The sequence below is a fragment of the Nothobranchius furzeri genome, chromosome 11 (assembly GCF_043380555.1).
Source record: "Nothobranchius furzeri strain GRZ-AD chromosome 11, NfurGRZ-RIMD1, whole genome shotgun sequence".
NCBI classification, from domain to species: domain Eukaryota; kingdom Metazoa; phylum Chordata; class Actinopteri; order Cyprinodontiformes; family Nothobranchiidae; genus Nothobranchius; species Nothobranchius furzeri.
Genome location: NC_091751.1, coordinates 33662364 through 33683142, shown reverse-complemented (window position 1 = coordinate 33683142; position 20779 = coordinate 33662364). Strand labels below are relative to the sequence as shown.

General features: G+C 46.6%; 2 protein-coding genes across 7 annotated transcripts in view; one reads left to right on the top strand and one right to left on the bottom strand.

Annotated features, from left to right (window-relative positions):
• The window catches only part of fastk (Fas-activated serine/threonine kinase), a 31615-nt gene extending 21228 nt beyond the window's left edge, over nucleotides 1-10387 (top strand). For both annotated transcript variants that reach the window (XM_015956450.3, XM_015956449.3), the window contains exons 7-11: nucleotides 973-1132; nucleotides 1331-1422; nucleotides 1501-2185; nucleotides 2268-2382; nucleotides 10054-10387. In XM_015956450.3, the coding sequence (XP_015811936.1) occupies nucleotides 973-1132; nucleotides 1331-1422; nucleotides 1501-2185; nucleotides 2268-2382; nucleotides 10054-10140 (1139 nt within the window). In that variant the 3' untranslated portion in view covers nucleotides 10141-10387. The remainder of the gene's footprint in view (nucleotides 1-972; nucleotides 1133-1330; nucleotides 1423-1500; nucleotides 2186-2267; nucleotides 2383-10053) is intronic.
• Nucleotides 10388-10440: 53 nt separating this feature from the next.
• ubtfl (upstream binding transcription factor, like) overlaps nucleotides 10441-20779 on the bottom strand; it is a 15424-nt gene continuing 5085 nt past the window's right edge. For 3 of the 5 annotated variants that reach the window (XM_054744044.2, XM_015956464.3, XM_015956465.3), the window contains exons 4-20: nucleotides 20715-20779; nucleotides 20469-20624; nucleotides 20315-20379; nucleotides 17935-18055; nucleotides 17665-17775; nucleotides 16731-16858; nucleotides 16400-16541; nucleotides 16287-16328; nucleotides 16075-16188; nucleotides 15758-15916; nucleotides 15544-15672; nucleotides 15270-15349; nucleotides 14898-15087; nucleotides 11247-11294; nucleotides 11012-11149; nucleotides 10834-10938; nucleotides 10441-10705 (exon numbers count right to left, since the gene is read on the bottom strand). The exon at nucleotides 20715-20779 is cut by the window's right edge and continues 19 nt beyond it. In XM_054744044.2, coding sequence (XP_054600019.1) covers nucleotides 10640-10705; nucleotides 10834-10938; nucleotides 11012-11149; nucleotides 11247-11294; nucleotides 14898-15087; nucleotides 15270-15349; nucleotides 15544-15672; nucleotides 15758-15916; nucleotides 16075-16188; nucleotides 16287-16328; nucleotides 16400-16541; nucleotides 16731-16858; nucleotides 17665-17775; nucleotides 17935-18055; nucleotides 20315-20379; nucleotides 20469-20624; nucleotides 20715-20779 — 1859 coding nt within the window. In that variant the 3' untranslated portion in view covers nucleotides 10441-10639. The remainder of the gene's footprint in view (nucleotides 10706-10833; nucleotides 10939-11011; nucleotides 11150-11246; nucleotides 11295-14897; nucleotides 15088-15269; nucleotides 15350-15543; nucleotides 15673-15757; nucleotides 15917-16074; nucleotides 16189-16286; nucleotides 16329-16399; nucleotides 16542-16730; nucleotides 16859-17664; nucleotides 17776-17934; nucleotides 18056-20314; nucleotides 20380-20468; nucleotides 20625-20714) is intronic. The other 2 variants (XM_015956466.3, XM_015956467.3) reach the window with 2 other exon arrangements.

The following is a 20779-nucleotide window of genomic DNA, read 5'->3' as shown; positions in this document are numbered from 1 at the left end:
GTAGTTTTATAAACTGTGATGGTGGGTCCTTGTAGTTTTATAAACTGTGTGATGGTGGGTCCTTGTAGTTTTATAAACTGTGTGATGGTGGGTCCTTGTAGTTTTATAAACTGTGTGATGGTGGGTCCTTGTAGTTTTATAAACTGTGTGATGGTGGGTCCTTGTAGTTTTATAAACTGTGTGATGGTGGGTCCTTGTAGTTTTATAAACTGTGTGATGGTGGGTCCTTGTAGTTTTATAAACTGTGTGATGGTGGGTCCTTGTAGTTTTATAAACTGTGTGATGGTGGGTCCTTGCAGTTTTATAAATGGCTAATTACACTGAAGCAAACATCTCTGCTGTGAACTACATTTACTGTGCATCTTCATTCCTTTTGCCGTTCTTTTTCAAACTGTTTATTCTTCCTACTTGGAAGTTGGAATTTCCGAAGAGAAAGCAAACTCACCATTAGCCAATGAAAACAAAAGCTAACATATCAAGCTAACATTATCTTAAACAGTTTATTTACCCACTGGAGCAGATTAAGAGGATGATCGTTGTTGCTGGTGCCATCACCACCCAGTTATCCGTCCTGTTTAGTGAAGTGGACCCAAACTTCAGAACACTTCCTCTCTGTCACGTTGCTCTCTGTTCAGCTCGCCCACAGTGACTGACGATGTTCTTGCACCGGTGCACGGCACGGGTACCGAAAAAGGCACCGTTTCAAATGACATGAATCAGTACTCAGCTGGTACTATGGAATTGGGTCGGTGCCTTAAAAAGTGTAGAATTTGGTACCCATCCCTACCTCTGGTTCAAATCAGGTGTGTTGAAACAGGGAAACCTCTAAAACATGCTGGATGGGTGATCTGGAGGACCAGGGTTGGGCACACCTGGTCTAGAACCTGGTCTCTGGTACCAGCTGCATGCCTCATGTCTGCCCGAGCAGCAAACCAGTATAACAGGCTAACCAATGTGCCCCCCCGCCCACAGACAGCCCGTACGCTCTGATCGTCAGGAGGTACCTGTCTCTCCTGGACGCCGCTGTGGAGTTGGAGCACAGAGACTACACGGGGCCTCGTCTGCTGGATGCACACAAGGTGCTGATGTTTGACCACGCCCTCACAACTGACGAGGCCAATCGCAAGTACAGGTAACACCTGTATACAGGTGAGACACACCTGGATTTTTGTTTGGTTCGTTTCACAGCTGGGTTAGAGTAGTAGGAGCTGTCGTTCATTGTGACAGTACTGACACTTAGATTGTGGTTCCTTGTAGAACTGTTTAGATTTTGTGGTCTAGCACATTGAGTCGGGTTCTGTCAGGTGATGCTGTTTACCTGTGGCGTCAGTTATAAAGGGTTGGTGGCCGAGGCTCTGAGGCAGTTGGTCGGAGAGCAGAATTACAAACAGGATGAGGTTCTGGCCCCAGGGTACTACACAGGTACTTATAATCTGCTCACAGAACCAATCAGAACCACAGTCCGCATCAGTCAGAACCATGTCCCTGTCGTCTCTGCAGACTTTGTTCTCTGGTTGGACACTTCTGGTCGAGTTCTGCCCATTAGGTCTGGTTCAGGTTTGCCTCTGGACCTGGTGTCTGCATCCTGCGTTGCCACGACGACCAAACCAGCTGAAGATGCATGTGCAGCTGTGAGTTCAGAGCTGCAGAAGTTCTCTCCATTTGTGGCCCTAGAGGACGGCGTCGATCAGCCATGCCAGGCTGTTGAAGGAATGGATGCCGCGCTAGAGGCCAGGACCTTTCAGCCTCATCATATCTGCAACACTGTTGGGGCCACCACAGCAACAGGGCCCCCTCGGGTCGGGCCTAACGATTCTACCCTGGACTATGGCCCCTACTATGTCCCTGCTGAGGAGTACTACTCCGGTCTGGCCAAGGAGCACTCCTTGGAGAGCCAGGACAGCTCCACACTTAGCAGCCCTCCTTCTGATGGCCTGGCTCCACCTGGGGCTCCAGGAGACTCTGGGGCCCCTGCCCCTGACTCCTTGTTCCAGTTTTCCATTCGAAAGATCCTGGAAGACGAAGGGGCGGCAGGGATCTCGGGGGCTCAGGGAAAGGACTGTGAGTTGTCAGGATTTTATGAAGGATCCACGACCAGTAGAGGCCCCCCAGTGTCCCCACAGCTCAAAACCCACAACCAGGAGGTTTCAGAAGATCTGCCTCCAGAGCAAAGGAACATCCGGAGGTAAGTCCACTTTAAATAGAATCTGTTCTGAGGTTCTAACAGAACCAGGCCACAGCATGTAAACCCTGTGTTGTGTCTGCAGAGTCATCGTGTCTGTCAATGACAAGTGGCACTATTGTCACAACTCTGAGGTTCTGGTTGGGTCTCGGGCCATGAGGGACCGGCACCTGAAGCTGCTGGGATACGTCATCCTACAGGTCAGTGCTGAAGTCCAGAATTGGATCAGTTGTCCCTGATGATTGTCAGCTGCTCTGTCATCGTTCAGGTTTCCGTGGGAACACTTGTCCTATGTTACAGATGTAATATTTAAGTTTTTCTCACAGCAACCACGACCCAGCAACAGATAGCATGAGCAAAACAGTATCTGGTAGCCACCCAATGTTCAAGTTGTCCCACTGAAATAGATGAGAGGTATGTAAGTTTCAAAGAGGTTTTTGCTTTGGCTGTGTTGTTGGGGATATTTTTACTAGGGAAGCTCTGATCCCATCACGTGATATTAAAAGGACCGGGATCTGGAGATAAATATCAGATTTAATTACAAACATGACATTTTAAATTCATCCTGACAGATGGAATAACAATGGCTTAGTTTTGATTTCAACAAGTTCCTCCTCATCAATATTTGTGTTTCGTAGAGGAAAAAAACACAGTGACATCACATAATTTAAGGCAGGAAGGGATTCAGACACCAGGATGCAGCTGTTAGCTAGCAGGCTAACACAGTGCACAGTGTGCATTCTGGGCATTCAACAAGCTGGGAAAGACACAGCTGCTCGATTCACTGCCTTCAAACCATCGACATATATACTGGACATTGCGTTTCCATAAGCTCCAGTAATGCGTTTTTAAGCCAAAATGGGAGGTGGCCACCACGCCATTTTGACTGTGTCACAGGTTCCGTCAAGCCCAGACAATTCCACAAAAGGGAAGAGAGGTGGAGCTGAGGGTGGGGCTGTAAGGCCGGGATCAAATGACGACACCTGTCGAACTGAAGCGATGTAGCTAAAAGCTAACCCAAAGCTAACGCGGAGGTGGGAGCTAAGCTAACGGAGGTAGCTACCTAGCTACAACCGGAGTTAACTTTGAACAACACCGGAGCTTCAGAGTCAGAGATACGCCGGGCTGGCCGCTGGGTAAAACCGGGTGGAACACAGAGGTCTCCCGGGGGCTCCACAAGCCGGCAGCCGTGCAGCAGACAAGCGCCGCTGTGATCAGAGATGTGCCAAGCTGCCGCTGAAGGGAGGGAGTCCATACCGATAGTCGGAACCCAGCTCCACCAACATGTCATATTTCAACCCATTTTCAAAAATGAAGCGTTATGTTAAATGCACTGGGTTTTACCCTATTACATTTAAATTTCATGGTTAAACAGGCTGTCAACTGACCACTACCTGGTGGTGAGTTGGCTCAGATGGTGGGGGAGGATGCTGGTCAGACCAGGCAGGCCCAAACGTATCGCGAGGGTCTGCTCAGAACGTCTGGCAGAGTCTCTTGTCAGAAGGAGCTTCAATTCCCACCTCCGACAGAACATCCAAAATGTTCCGGGGGAGGCGGGGGACAACGAGTCTGAATGGACCCTGTTCCGTGCCTCCATTGTTGAGGCGGCCGACCGGAGCTGTGGTCGCAGGATCGTCGGTGCCTGTCGTGGTGGCAACCCCCGAACCCGCTGGTGGACACCGGCGGTTAAGGATGCTGTCAAGCTGAAGAAAGAGTCCTATCAGGTCTTTTTGGCCTGTGGGACTCCAGAGACAGCTGACGGGTACCGGTAGTCCAAGCGGAACACGGCTCAGATGGTCACCAAGGCAAACACCCGGGCATGGGAGGAGTTCAGTGAGACTATGGAGCAAGACTTCCGTACGGCTTCAAGGAGATTCTGGTCCACCATCCAGCGCCTCAGGGAGGAAAGCAGTGCGCTACCAACACTATCCACAGTAGAGCCCTCCATCAGCTGATGCTGGTGAGAAACAGCAGCGGAACGTGTGGAACCACCCACCCCCGCTCTCACAGAGGAGCGCTGCGGGACGGAAAGTGTCAAAGATCCTTTAAGTAGTGCTGTTTAGTGTTAACTGATGATACTACTCTTTTATGTTGGGCAAAGATTTGCAGGAGCTGTAAAAAGTAATAAATTCAGAAGTCTTTTAAATTAAAAGTTGGTTTGATGAAAATAAATTAACATTAAATTTAAAGTAAATCAAATTCATGGCTTTTGGAAATAGTAATGGAAGCATTTACATAAAAATCTTGACAGAGGGTTTAGAGATTGAAAGAGTGTATGGAAACGAGTCCCTTGAGGTAACTATAGATGACAAGATGAGATAGAAGGGTCAAACTGCAAGAAGTACTTCAGTTCTGAGTAGAGCCACACATTCTGAACCACACTTTACTCCATATTTTTTATATTGATCCACCCTGTTCTTCTGATGATGACCCAGATTCCTTAACTTCTCAGTTTAACGAGCACTGCCTCTTCATCCTGGACAACATCTGTCCTGTCAGAACCAGATCAGGTCCTGCAGTGAACCCTACTCCCTGGTTTAATGACAGCATTCAGCCTGAAGCGCCATTGCAGAAAAATTGAGCGTTTGTGGAAGAAAACCCATCTCCACGTCCATCTGCTGCACCTAAAGGATCTTCTAACATCCTTTAACTCTGCAGTCAGAGACGCTAGGGTTTCCTATTTCTCTAACCTGGTGTCCCAGAGCAAAGGAACCCCATGGTGCTGTTTAACATCATCAGCAGCATCGTCTCTCCTGCCACTCCTACAGCCTCCATCCACTCTGTTACAGACTGTGAGAACTGTCTGTCTTTCTTTGTGGACAAAGTCAGTAAGGTTAGATCTAGCATCTCTCCTTCAGCCTTATCGCTGCCTCTCCCGACTCCAACCAGGCCCATCATCCTAGATAGCTTTGCTCCTGTTTCTTTGCCTGAGTTAACCAAACTAGTTAACTCTATGAAGACCTCTGCATGCCCCCTCAACATCTTACCCTCATGTTTGTTTAAAAGTGCTTTTCTGTCCATCGGTCCCAGCGTGCTCTCTATAATTAATGCTTCTCTGGTTTCTGGTCAGGTCCCTGCTTACTTTAAGAACGCTGTAATCCACCCGCTTCTTAAAAAACTGAGTCTCGACCCCTCTCTCCAGAGCAGCTTCAGACCCATCTCTAAACTTCCGTTCATCTCCAAGATCTTGGAAAAGGTTGTGGCTAAACATCTCACAGCTGCTCTTGATGAACATAACATCTATGATAGCTTCCAGTCAGGTTTTCGTAGAGCTCATTCTACTGAAACAGCTCATTCTACTGAAACAGCTCTTCTTAGGGTCTCTGTCAAGTGCTTCTTTTTCTGTGAGGCGTCTACACTTGAAAAGACCAGACTTTTGGCTTCACTCAGATGTCTTCATTTGACCAGTTTCAGGATCATCATAAAAGTCAGCATCTGTATCAGGTGAAAACCTTTTAAGTACAAAAATAGAATGTTTTAACAATCACACAGACACCAACAGATAACATAAATTAAAAAGCATTTAAGCCAACATCTGTAATTTACTTTATACTTTAACCATGTTTACAATTAGTTGCTAATCCCAGAAATGGGTAATTGCACAATGAAACACACCAAATTCTAGTCTTTAAATTGAACATGAAAGTTTTTTTTTACCTGGATTTTACTATCATAAATTTTTACTTTCACAGTTACCTTTTCAGTATTTAACCTGTGTTTTTAAACATTTTAATTAAGGATTTTTACAAAGAATTTTATTTACATTCTAACCAGACATATATACTCCTTTCAGGATTTAAACAAAGAATCTTGGGTTATCATTTAAATATTAAATTTCCATAAATTAGGCTGGAACTTATATTTTCAACTAAACGCTTTACTCAAACTCAAAGAAAACACAAACTTTCTCCCAACACATTTGTTTGCCACAAGAGCCTGGATCAGACACAAGTCCATATGAATCAATTCAAAAGCTTACCGATAGCCTGTCAAGATCAAAAGTTCTCGTCACAGTTGAATTGTTTGCTTGCTTCTGCCATCTCAGGTCTAGTCCACACGTAGCCGGATTTTTTTAAAACGAATATCCGCCCCTCCAAAAACTTGCATCCACACCACCTCGTTTAAAAAAAAAAACTCTGTCCACACGTACCCGGATAAATACGTTGTTAAGGACATGCCAGACCTGTAGGCGGCAGTACTTCCCCCGTTCTTAACCTCGTCCTTCGTCCGTGGTCTTCCGCAAGGAGCAGTAATTCCGCTTGCAAAAACAAAAAAACAAAAAGCGCTTGGACAACTTATAAAGCGAGCGCAGCTCTGAGGGCATCCATGCTGTCGGCTAGTGTAAACACAGGTCGCACACGTGATGTCAGCATTTTTTTGTCGCGGAAAGTGACGTTGCGGACCTTAAAACTCCGGTTTTGTCCGTCCACACGCAGACACCCAAAACGGAGAAAACGCAGATCTTCACTTTGGCCGGAGTTTTTAAAAAGATCAGTTTTCGTGTGAAAAAACTCCGTTTTCGTGTGGATGACAGGCCAAAACGTAGAAAAATATCTACGTTTTGGCAGATCCTCGGCTACGTGTGGACAGGGCCTCAGTTTGTCACACCCTGGTTGAATGCCTGCTGCATGCATTAGGAAGCCACTGGTTGTGCTTAATTTGGCTCACCTGGAGGAGGACACGCCAGGGTTCACAAGTCCCCTCTGGCCAGTGAGAATATTGCATGCAGAGCTCATGTGCAGATGAGTCAGCATGAGGAGGAGACAGTTGACAGATCGACCTCTGCCAAGTCAGCATGACAGTCTCTAATGATCTTCTGACCCACGGTGATGCAGGGGACTTTTCTGTTCTGGTCCTGCTGGACCTGACTGCAGCCTTTGACACTTTTGACCATCACCTGCTCTGAGCACACCTTTTCTGTGGCCGTCTCCAAGTTTAGGCCCTCCACCACCTCTCTTACCCATGGTGTCCCACAAGGTTCTGTGCTGGGGCCTCTACTCTTCCTCCTCTATCTGCTTCCTCTTCAGCACATCCTAAGCTCCTTTACAGGAATCTCCTACCATCTTTGACACTAGGGCTGCTCAATTAATTGAATTTCAAACCAAATTACAATCTGAGTTTTGAACGATTATAAAAACAAAACAAGCTGATTATTTGCTCCTCCCAGTTGCAAATCAAGCGCTCCTCCCACAGTGTTGCCAACTTAGAAACTTTTTCGCTATTTCCAACAGCTTTTCAGACCCCCTTGCTGACGTTTTAAATCTTAAAAGTACCTAGTGAACACCTCAGAAACATCTCTGGTAACCCTTAGCTACTTTCTGGATAACCGTGGTCGACATTTCCTGCAGGTTAGCTAAACACTCAGCCTGTGCTCCAAACCATCCTTCAGGACATGAGGAAAGGGAATGATGCAGTGATGTGTCGATCGCTGAAGAAACGGCTCTCAGAGCCGGCTCCCTGTTGGATTAACTAGAGTGAATGACACACACCGTACCTGTGGGCTCCTGAGCCGCTAAAAACGGCTAAATGTGCACGTGCAGCTCACTAAACACACGTGCAGCTTGCCTCTGATTGGTGTGAGACCGGGTCGGGGGGGTGCATCTGTGGTTGGCACAATCATTACATTAACTGATGGACCTGTAAATAAATAGTTTATAAATAAGGTAGAAAGATAGAATTAAGTTCCTCAGGCTGATAAATAACTACACTCTCTGAGGACACGGTGCTAGTGCACTCTCCTACAGCACCTTTACACGACTAAATACATGTTATGCAACATTTTGTGAACATCACTAAACATATGCTTATATGCTTTTTATTTAGGTTATAAATGCCACTGTGTATTTCTTGCTGTCTGTACTGGTCAGGCTTAAAGAGTTAAACCTCAGCCTGTAGCCTTTGGGTCATAAACTATCAGCTGTAAGTATATTGGTCTTTTTATTCTAGGAATCTGGAGTGATTCTGTGATCATCTTTTTTCTTTTTCTTATTTATTGTTGTCCTGATTGTGCCCTGAGCAATTTTATGACCGAATAAAAACAATTGTCTTAAATAATCGAGATCTCAGTTTCAGTCACAATAATCGTGATTATCATTTTTGCCATAATCGAGCAGCCCTAGATGCGGTGGCGGGCGGTGCGTTCCACCCCTGGGCCTTCAGTGATTTCCTATTCAGTCCAATCTAAATTAATACACCTTAAAATACCATCAATGACATCACAGCTGGAGAATCCTCTCTCTCTCTCTCTCACACACACACACGCACGCACGCACACACACACGCACACACACACGTGGCTGGTCATGACACGTAATTTCCGGAGCCTTAAAGGACCAGTAACATCAGGCTACAGCAGCTTTCACTGCGGTGCCTCATGGGTCCTGATGGTAGTTTCACATGTTTAGGGTGTTTTAGAACAGTTCCTATTAATCATGTGGACGACTGGTTTGTTTTCATGAGCAGGGACTTTCTAAAGCTCACATTTCATGTTTTTCAGTTTGTAGAAAATCACATTTAGTTCTTTTTTCAGATCATTTCAACAGATTATTGTAGCAATAAAAATAGGTATAACAAGTAAATATCACTGATACTACGTGTGAAATACACACAGATGTGTTTAAGTACTGATGAACCTACTGATCAAGTCCACCCTCCAGAAGGAGAGCGAGGGTGACATAATTACATGTGAAAACCAGATGTGGGCTTGTAAGTTCTTAGTAAAGGTTTCAAATCGCATCAGGAACCTTCTCCAGCGTTGTTTTGGGCCAGCTTCTTAGTCGTAGGTGAATCAATCTCAAACGGTTTAATCAACAAACCTTCCGCAGTGCTTCTCTAACAGATGCATATGTCAGCCGTGTGCTGAGCTACTGGAGTGAGTTCATACTAACATCTATTTTATGGTTTTGGGACACAACCGTAGCTGCCCAGATGTGTCCAGTAACACCATAATCCCCAGACCGGTGTCGTTTTTCTTTGATTAGAACTACTGTATATAATATATTGATGCATCAGTCAGTAGGTCTTCTATAGTCTATTCTACACAACAGCTAAATAGAAATAAAAATGTGTAATTTACTGAGTTATCAGACCTCCAACTAGGTGTCCACCTACTTAAATGTAGTAATGTGTTTCCGTATAACTGCAGTGTTGAGTTTTCACGAGCCCACGTTAGTTGTGCTCATAAACATGTAGATGGGCTGAAACCGCAATGCTGAAGCAGGATGTGACCATTCGTCCTAAACCTGTGCAGATAAAACCAAAATTTCTTTCATGCATCTGCCCAAATCACGACTTTTCCATGTAGTACGCGGATAAGAAACATGTTATTAAGAACAGACACATCATTTACTTCCTCAGTGAGCGGCTGTGTGAAGTTGGCTTCCCACCGACGAGTGATTAGTGCTACATTAGGCTGGATTTCTGATGTGGGTGGGAGGCCATTAGGCTGGATTTCTGATGTGGGTGGGAGGCCAACTTCACTCAGCTGCTGAAGCTGCTCTGCTGAGCGGACTTTGGCTTTTGGGAGACGGGCAGGAATTGGCTTTTTGAACAGCTTAGCTGGGGTCATCAGTGAAAACTCCCACACGTCTCGTCTAAATCACCAAAGAGCTGCTTTAGCCCATCAGCGCTTTTGTTGTGAGGAAATGAGGCGCCAACAAAATCAGTTCGTCATCGTTAGCCAAAGCAGCACTGGTATCAAACCGAAAAGCAATAAAGCGGCGTCAGCAGGGATGAATCTGCATCAGTAACGTAGCGTATCGACATGCTAATGGGTGGGCCTCAGAGGTAGGGACTCACATCCCTACCCTACAGGTCCAGGGTTATGTGGTGGGACCAGCAGATGTGTGATGTGATGTTTTCTGTCCCCTCAGCTGCCGTATCACGAGCTGGAGAAGCTGAATGGCATAGAGGAGGTGAAGCAGTACCTGCAGCAGAAGCTGCTGGATGTGTCTTTATGACTGTGTGGACAGCAGTCGGACGTCACGCTGATCTCCTGTCAGAACCAACCATGTTTAAGATCATATGGACTCGTCTTCTGGGGTTGGGGGGGTTTGTAAAATGTGGTAACCATGGTGACAAGAATGCATGAGCTGTCTTTTCAAGCATGTGCCAAAGGTTAATGGTGGTTTTGGGGGTCAAAGGTCAGAGTATTTATTTGTGTATTAGGTGATGGACAGAAATTCTATAAATCTCTAAAACCTGAAACTGAACGGGCTCCATCGTCACTCCTTGGTCATGTGATGAGACGGCACAGTGAGCCAGGTGAGAAAAAAGTGCATTTATTCTGACTCTGTTCTCCTCCCACAGCGATACATCACAAGCACCGCCCCCACCGGTAAAATGTACAAAACAAACAAAACCCTCTCCATGCTCCGCCCACTTCAGACAACCCTGCCTAGATGACTAGGGAGGAGGCGTGGCCTGTGCAGTCCTCCATAATAGGGGGGATGGGCGGAGCTAATCTGAGACCAGATCGCTTGATTCCTCTGAGGAAGTTTGGTCTTCATCATCCTCTTCATCATTCTGAGGACAAAAACAGTAGATTTAAGTAAACGAGTGAACTTACTAACGAGCTGACACCAGACATGATGTCCAATCACAGCAGCGGGGACTCAGTACTAGTTAGGCTGTCAGCCTGGAACCTCGCTCACCTCATCTTCATCCTCGCTGTCTGTGCTTCCTGATGTCTCATCATCATCATCATCAGAATCCGAGGAGTCACTCTTCTCGTCCTCGTCTGAGTCGGACATGTCCTGCTGGAGGACACACAGGGACAGCTTCACAGCCCGACCGACCACACTAAGGATTCAGCGGGTGGTGTGGTGTTACCTTGGCTCGGTAGGCCATCGCCCTTTTGCCCACGTTGACACCAGGTGCCACCGGTCTTGATCCGCTCGCCTTCTCCTTTGCGGTCACGCAGACTTTGGCCACAGGGCTGCTACGAGCTTTTGTGTTGCTGCGACGTTTCTGGGTAACAAAAACATTTTAATATCTAGCTGCTGAGTTCAGACAGACATGAAGAAAGACTCGAAGCCCCATGAAGCAGGTCTAGATCTGGACTCACTGATGATGAGAACTCCTTGTAGACGGCTCGGTCCTGCGGGGACAGCGACTGAGGATCAGAAGAGAGGGTGTTACCCAGCAACAGGTGACATCACAAGCTGATTCGTCTAAACCCTCATTTATCAACCGCACTTTAACAGATCTGTGTGTATTTCATGCATGGTAACACTTTTAATTGTGTGGCGTATAGTAGTATTAACCCACATCAGAACCGCTCCGACCATTCGTAGGAACATCTAGTGGTAGAACGGGGAACCACAACACTGAAGGTCTATTGCTGTGAGTGGCCTAGCCCGACCGGCTGAGGCTCCTATGGAGTGTGGATAGGCCGACATGTAGAGCTAAATCATGTAGCTGTGGCTATTGCCCGCCTACGTTTCTAGGCTAAATAAACACGGTTTAATAGGTGCCATCCCAGCTGTTAGCTGATAAAGTTAGATCCACGATGAAATGTTTCAAATAGAGAAAACAATCGTCATATCCATGACCACAGGTGAGGATTGAACACCAGTGCCTTAACCACTGAACCAGGAAGGGTTTGGGATTAGTGGATGTGATCTGCTTCAGCTGAAAACACAAAAGTGTACTCACACTAAAATCTCCGGGCCTGGAGGGCCGGTATCCAGCACGTTTTAGTGGGTTCTCTGCTCCCGACTCAACTCTGCAGAAGCCTGCCTGCTGATTGAAGTCAGGTGTGTTGAAGCAGAGATCAAACTAAAAGGTGCTGGACACTGGCCCTCCAGGCCCAGAGTTGAACATCCATGCTACAAAGCCTTTTTGTAAAATGTCTAAACTGAGTGTCAGAAGGCTTTAGTAATGGGAACTTTTGTGTGCCTACCTTAATGTTTGCAGTAGATCGGAGTCTGACATTAATATCGGCTGATATGGGCATTAAAATGTAATCTCAGTCTCAGTTTTTACTCCTTTAGTGACCCAGCCTTTACATACCGTACACATATTATACATCAAATTCTTAAGCTTAACCTCCTTTCTCTCTCAAAATGTCATCATATGACCGATCTGAGGTTCAGGCTTTGAGATGTTTTAGTTGTATTTGGCACAACCAGGCCCTGTAATCCTGGGGTGAACATGAAGCAAAGTAGAAGCTGAACTGCAGTTCCACCCTCATCCACTAGGGGCTGGCAGCAGAAAGACGTCTCCAACAGTGCAAATAAACAAAGACATTAGCGGGCCAAAGTGAAGGAAGACGCAGCAGAACCAGCATCAACAACCTCCGGGACCACCTAGGAAGTGCTTCAAGTTTCCTGTGAGGAGATATTTAGACTCCCAAAGCTGCTAAAAGAGAAAATCAGAACCATGATCGTCCATCTGCAGAGCTGGCAGAAAAAAACCTTTATTTCTGTCATCATCTCTGACATCATCACGCAGACAGATTAGCTCCACCTGAGCCAGATTACGTTAGTGACTGAACAGATTAAAGGGAATTTACGGAGTTTTGAATTTTTATGCTTGCGATTGTCCCCTCAGGCCAAAAGCGTAACGGCAGCTTCAATAGTAGGCTCGTGCACGAGGCGCGCATGCTGTACGTGCACACTCCTTAACGAAAATAACAGCTGAGACAATCAGCTGTGTGTGTGTGTTCGTGTGGGGCCTGGAGGACAGGAGAACGCGCAGCTAATTAAATAATTTGGTTCTGTACCTTTCTCTTCAGCACAGCTGACAAAGGTTTATGATGGGTCAGTCTTCCTGCATGCTCAGATCATTCCCTTCCCTTGCTTGAAAAATTGTTCCAAAATGAAAGTTGAACCCACATCTTTTTTATCTGTGAATTCAATGCTGTTCGGCGAGTCTCAAATACAAATTTGGGCATCTTACTGTAAAAAATACCATTAATATAAATAAAAACTCTAAATAAACTACGTTCACATCCAGAATCGATTCCAGGTCTTCTGCATGAGTCCGGCGTCTTATGGGCTCGACACACGGGAGGCGACATCGCCTCCCCATTCATTTTCAATGAGACACGCGCGACAAAGCGATAATAACGGGTCTCCCTCCTACCAAGCGAAACGCGAAAAACGTGCGTGTGAAATTTTGCGCTCGTGCACAGGCGACCCAGCGACGCGATCCTAGAAAGTTGAAATATTTTCAACTTTTCATCGCTGTCGTTCGGAAGAGGACCAATCAACAGAGGTTTCATTCACTGACCAGTGAGCGGACAGGATGCTCCGCACATCTCCGAGCAAACATGAAGGAGAAGTTGATTATTATTGTGTTATATAGTAAAATCAGAAGTAAGATTTCACATAACTCTAGCAGCACCTTGTGAAACATATCTACCGCTTTATTAACTCTGAACCGCTCAAATAACCTTAATTCCCTCCAACCTGACACAGCCAAACAAAACAACGGAAGTTTCGATTTCGCCATGGAACAGAACGGGCTCGATTACTAGGCGAGCTAAGGCACTTGTGACGTCTGTTGTATCTGTAGCTCTTATATCCTTGATGACAGCTGAAACAACGTTCAAAGAACGGTTCGGAGTGAAAATGGCTATTTCGTTGCTAATTTGCAGGAAATATCTAGAAGAAAGTAGCTAAAGGTCCTCAGAAATGTAGCTAGTGTGGCAGTGTGACTGTCCTGTCACAATGTCCCGATTGATCATGCGCCCTGGCTACTTGGCCAAAGGGATGTCCCTTTGGCTGACTGGTTAGAGCGTATGACTCTCACCCGGGAGTCTGGGGATCGAATCCCGCCCGGGCCCTCGTTTATCCACCTTGCCACACTAGGTTCATCACTAGGCGATAGGAAAAACGACAAAGTCACTGAGTTGGCACTGCCTCACTCTCTGCTGCTAAAGCTACGGACAGCAAATGCTACGGGCTATGCCTGAGCGTGAACGCGCATGAAGCAGCCTGCTCGACCCGAGCATCTCTCTTTTTCTGTGATTTTACAGAAAAACAGGCAATCACAGTAAAAATGCCAGGGCTCATTCTACAGGACCAGGGCATTGCAGGAGAATGTATGACGAAATTTATTATTTCTATACATGTTTTTGCTGTCAAACTTCCATAATGTCCCTTTAACAGTAATATTAGAACAATCCAGTGACCCATGGTGTTGTTCTACGTTCCCCCTGTATCTGTCGACAACAAGCTGTTCAGCAAGCCATTTAATTCAGTTTATAACGCACCAAACCACAACCAGAGTCGTCTCAAGGACCTTCACACAGCAAACAATACAGGTCAGGGGTCTCATTTATAAAGCTTGCTTACACAGAAAACGGGGTCAGAAAACTGCGTAAGCAATTTCCACGCAAACTTTGGGATTTATAAAAGAAAGTGTAGTGGAAAAATGTGCGCAACTTAAAGTTTACTAAGGACCTGGCTTACGCACATTTTGGACACGGAGCGCACCTGCAGTGCTGCTGCTGAGAAGATACAATTATAAACTCCAGCAGCATTTAACCAAAGCTAACTGTTAGCATTAGCAACTCCACCAAACAGCAGAACTCCACATTTTCACGTCAGATGTATTTTCTGAATCACAGCTTACGTAAAAATGAGGCCATTTTCAGACCTGCTTTGTGCATAAGCAGTTTTGGAAATAAGGCCCCGCCTCTTTTTTTAAACCAAAGAAAACCCTTTCTATAAAATGGTTTGGTGTGATTGCCATTACAACAGCAGCTCACCTTCATCCAGGCCTCCAGCTCCACCTTGTACTCCACCTGCTGCTCCTCCACCATCTTCTTGTACTTGTCCTTCTGACTCTGGCTCAGCTTCTGCCAGCGCTTGCCAATCTCCACCATTCGCTCCTTCAGGCTAAAGTGGTTCAGCTCACCATTGGTCAGAAGTTCCTGGGAGAACATCTGATATCCGCTCCTGTTGATCAGATTCAAACCCTGGTAACCATGGTTTATGTGTGTAGCTGACGCTTTTGTCCAAAGCCACTTACAGGTGATAATCAAGCCAGCAGGTTGCCCTTGAGGCTAACAACAAACACTGTAAAACCATGGTAACAAGAAACCAATCAGCTGTTGCGTGACCAAATGCTAGTCACTCACACGGGAGGCTTCTTTGGTTCTCCATCAAACTTGGGTTTCTTCTGACCTGCAGCAGGTGTTCTCATCTCCAACAGCTCCCTCTGCAGGACACAAGAGTCAGAGCATCACGCATCCACATCTTTTAGAGTACACACATGATCAGGGCCAAAGGGGAGGGGTTAGTGTCTGACAGGGAGGGATCAGGACCAAAGGAGAAGGACATGGTCTTACTACAATTTTGCATACGTATTTTTCTGTTTGTGGGTGGGTTTAATGTGGGGTGTGGCTCACTGACCACAGGTGGGTACTGAACCTCATAACGCTTTTGGTCCTCTGCTGCTTTCTTGATCCATGTAATCTTCTCCTTCTTCTCCATAGACTTCCAGGCTGCCTCCATTGCTGACTGTGCCTTCCTACGGTCCCTCTGAGATGGGTCACAGAACCAGCCGCGTCATTTAAACCCTGTGGAAGCTGGATTGAGATGAGAGGGTGAAGGCTTCAGGCCTTACCCGGTACTTGGCCAGGTAATCTCCAATCACGCTGTGTTGCCACATCTCTTCGGCTGTTTTTGGAGTTTCTGGAAGTTTCCCCACCTTTTTCCCATCCCGTCTGTCTCTGGGTGATCCGGCTGGTACCCACGTCTCAGGCTCCGCCTCCTGACAGCGCTCCTTAGGGAACAGTAATGTTGAGTTCAGTATGAAAATTTCTTGTAAGAATAATTTTGGTTCTGACTGATTCTGGAACGTTCCTGCCTGAGGGTGCATTGTGTGTGAACCGCCGTACGTCTAAGGCAGAAAAGAGGTAGAAGAACCAAGTGGATTCTGACCTTTACGGATGGAGACTTGGCTCTGTGTGGACTGGAGGTCATGCCCATGTTCAGCTTGGCACCACCTATCTTTTCCTCTGATAGGACTCTGTCTCGCTCCTCTTCTGGAAGACTCTGAAAAGCAAACAGTCCTCAGGTCTTGTTCTAGATGTTTCCTTTTCCAACAGAAGCAAATACCCAATAAGAACTTTGGGAAGTAGGCGTGGCCTCACCTCCAGGAAGCGTTGCAGGTCGATGTCATACTGTTTCTTTTTCTGTCAGAAGAAGGTTGTGTGAGAAAGATGGATGCCCGTGGTGTCCAGCCCGATGTTGTGGTGGTACCAACCTGCTCGCAGCGCTTCTGGAACATGTCCTTCTCCTTCTGCGTCAGCATCTTCCATTGCTTGCTGCAGAGCACCATGCGCTCCGTGCTCGGGACGTCCTTCATGTTGATCATCAGCTCGGCACAGTACAGCGAGTAGCCGTTACTGTCAACCACACACAGGGTCAAAGGTCAACCACCTGTCTGTCTATGTAGAGTTCAATTATTCAGTCCTATGAAACGGTGTCCCCCTTTAGCTAGGTAATATCTACATATCTGGAGCCAGGATCAGAACACCCGACCCCACTGGAGAGACAGCTCCTCCAGCTAGAGATGACTTTGGGTGGAGACTCACGGGGGAGGTTTGGTCGGCCGTCCGTCAAACTTGTCCTTCAGCTGTCTCTCTGCCTTGGTGAGAACAGAGCGCACGTGATCGTCTGAGGTGATATCCGGGTGGGCTTCGTGGTATGCTCTCATACTGTCCTACAACAGAGAGTCCAACTGTCAAACGCGAGAGAAACTTGGACACTCAAGAGACATGGAGGGAGGTGGGGACAGGACCCCTTTTACTGTGTCCAAGACTAGCCACACCCCCAACCACACCTCTACCTGCATACACACATTTAAAGTGATTACCTAGAGACCGACACACCACACTATACCTCTTACGCCTCATTTACACCCAATCTGAGCTGCTTCCACAAAGACCGAAGCAGATCCGAGTCCAATCCGAGCATCCGTGGATCCGGATGTGGCACTGCTAACTCTCCTTATGGACTCTATTTTCTCCACACACCACATGCAGATCATCATGAAGTTAAGTAATGACATGAGCCAGTCGTGTAGCGAGACCATCTAGCTGCATCCAGTTAATTTCACAATAAAACTAGTGGTGCGTCGTTCTGTCGGCTTGTTATAAATGGAAGGGATGTCAGTTCACGCTGCAGGAGAGCACAACTGTACCCGTTTCTCTGCTATTCTTGTTATCACATCAACTTGTGTGAATTTGTGAGCAACGAAGCGGAGATGTTCAACACAAATGGAAGTCCATCTGGAAGCTCCATCTGCTCCACATTCGGTGTAGACGGGGGTTGATGCAGAGCTTTAAATTCGTTATCTGGTGTCAGGATTTTGTAAAAGTAGTTTTTACAAATATAATCTTGATAATCTCAGGAGACAAAATTGAGGGGCACCATTTGGGGGGTTGGGAACCACTGATCTAGAGGATCCTCCTCGGAGGTCAGGATGGGTGAAACAGAAGACTGACAGCAACCACTCAGAGCAGGTACCTCATAATCTTTCTGCAGCTCCAGGGCCTTGCTGATCCATTTCAACCTCCTCTTGTCAGACAGCTGGGACCACTGTCTCCTGAGGGCCTCCTTTAGCTCCTTCTGACTCACCTGTAGACACACAGTCTCATGAACATCAGCATCTCAGGACATGATCAAATGGTTCTGCTCTGAATGTTTATGAGATTACACCAATTAGAGCCCAGTCAGGTGAGAAAGACTTGTGTTGTAGTCGTATCGGTGTAGTACTTGTGTGTTGTTGTTGTTTACCTGTGGGTGCAGTTTCATGTAGGCCTTCTTCTCATGGTTGTACCACAACTGTTGGGGGGTTTTGGGTCTTTCTGGTAAATCCGACTTTTTCCTCTCCTCGATCAGCTCCGGATGTTCCTCCCTGCAGGTCAGCCAACGTTAGCCTGGTCACATGCTAACAGCACTATGATCTTGGTTCACAATCATCATCAATTTTATCTATAAAGCGCTTTCCATCAGCCAGGAAGCGAACCGAAGCGCTGGACACGCATAAGAGAATTTAAAACATCACGACCCACAAATATCAAAACAAAAAAGGCAGGAGATCAAATCATAGATGTTGATGAAAAAACAAATTAAAGCTGGATAAAAATGAACTCAATTATCTAAAAATTGGGTTCCAGTATAAAAGTGGGTCTTCGCCTGGCTTAGGGGGCCAAAACCCAACAAGCCCCGCCTCCTCCAGTCGAGCATTTCGCATGTGGAGTGACTAGTAAGTCATGCTGTGATGACCTTAGAGCACGTGAGGGGTTGTACCGAGTGAGTAACTCGGATATCTTGGAGCACAACCCTGCAGAGACTTAAAAACAAAAACAAGTACCTTGATTCTGATTCTGAAAGAAACTGGACGCCAGTGCAGATGAGCCAACACAGGTGTGATGTAGGAGCCGAGCAAGTGCAGCCTTGCTAGCTCCTGGGTAGAGGGAGTTACAGTAGTCCAGGCGAGAAGCTCTAAAGCATGAACTATGGTCTCCGAGTGAGCCCGCAACACCAGTGGCTTGATCCTGGATAGATGGCGAAGATGGAAAAAGCAACATCGCACCGCTCCATCAAAATGAGTCTCCAGCTTTAGGGATGCATCCAACTTCGCACCCCGATCAGTGACTAGCTCTTCCTTAAAGGCAGCCAGCGAAGAGAGGTCCACCACCTGCTTTGAGGCAAAACTAGCACTTGGGCTAAGAACGATGACCTCTCAAGGGAAAATAGACATTGCAATCATCTGCAAACAGATGGAACCTTGCGCTTCCGAAGAATCGAAGCAAGGGGCAGCGGACAGGGAACACGCCAATGGACCCAGAAAAGAGCCATGCCCTAACCCTCCACTCGTTAATAAGAGTGGAGGAGAAAGCTTGTTCTGTAGATTCGCTATAACGGCTTTAAAGTCCTGCTGGGGTGTTTCTGCTCCAACACACACGTTTGTCAGGAGGAATTAGGCCCTCATTCATCAAGCTCATGAGGAAATTCCCTGCACCCTCCTTGTAAAAAAACAAAAAAAACTTTATTGACAGCGAGATGGAGACACTGGCTGCTGAAGCGTTACGTTGCAGAGGTCGTAACTGAGGACAGGACAGAGGAGAGGTTCCTGTAACGGGTTGTCATTTACGTTTAAGGACTCGTTTTATTAGGAAATGTCTGAGAGTGCAGCCTCTTCCGAGCTGTCAGTCTGGTTACCGTGGCAACGCATGGATGATCGGGGAGCAGAGGAGGCTCTGGCGGGTTCTTGTAGTTGTAAAATAGAATATGGACTGGAATCTGCTAAGAAGAAACAATCTTGGATAGATAAGTCACGAAGCGCATCACAAGGACAAAAAATATGATCATAAAACAATTAAATCAGAATGATTAAAAAGATGATAAAAAGGGTGAGGCTAACACAGTGACACGAGAGCAGCCGTGCTACAGGTCTTATTTCAGCACCAGTCATGTGACTCAGCCGTTTTCCACCGATAGAATTATTAACGGGTGAAATAATCAGTGGATGGCTGAGACCTTCTGTACTGTGGTTCCCCGTTCTACCACTAGATGTTCCTAAATGATAAATGACCCGCACTTGTATAGCGCCTCTCAGAGTAAGGACTCCAAAGCGCTTTACACTACAGTGTATCATTCACCCATTCACACACACATTCACACACTGATGGTGATGAGCTACGATGTAGCCACAGCTGCCCTGGGGCGCACTGACAGAGGCGAGGCTGCCGAGCACAGGCGCCACCGGTCCCTCCGACCACCACCAGCAGGCAAAGTGGGTTAAGTGTCTTGCCCAAGGACAAAACAGCAGAATTCTCTGTCCGGAGCCGGGATCGAACCTGCAACCTTCCGATTACTGGACAACCTGCTCAACCTGTTGAGCTACTGATGCCCCTGATGTTCCTACACATGGTCTAGTGTTCTGGTGCTCAGGAACATTTCCACTCACATGTACAACATGATGAAGAGCACACACTCCTACACACACATCTGTGCAGAAGTACGGCTGATACATGAAGCCCTGGTGTGCTGGAGCAGAAAACACCTGCAGGATAACCTCATCAACACTTGCTGATCTCTGGAGCATCATGTTCCTCCTTCAATCATCAAAATGAGACTATTGTTGATGGGTCAGATATGGGTCACTTACTTAAACCGGGCCATGTTCTTCTCAAAGTCCTCCTTCTCCCTCTGGAACTCCGTGATGTACTTTTGCTGTGAAAAACCAACCGTTTGTTGTTGTTGACAGAATGTTGTGAATGTGCGTCTGCTGTGTTCCACTCGTTCTGGTTTATGGTCCTAACCTTCTTCTTGTCCGGCAGCTCCTTGTACTTCTTTGACAGGATCTTTGTCAGGTCCAGGTTGCTCATTTCGGGGTGGATTTTGGCGTATTTGGCTCGTTTTTCCATGAAGAAGCGAAAGTACGGAGTTAGAGGCTTTTTAGGGAAGTCTGGGTGAGTCTGGACAGTAAACAGAAACCAGCAGATTATCATCAGCATGTCATGAGAACCCTGTGACACATTTTAGTGTTTATAGGAAATCAGTGTCACCTTCAGCTTCTTGCCTTTATATGGGTTCTTCACAAACTCAATGGCGTCCACAATGAGCTCTGTCA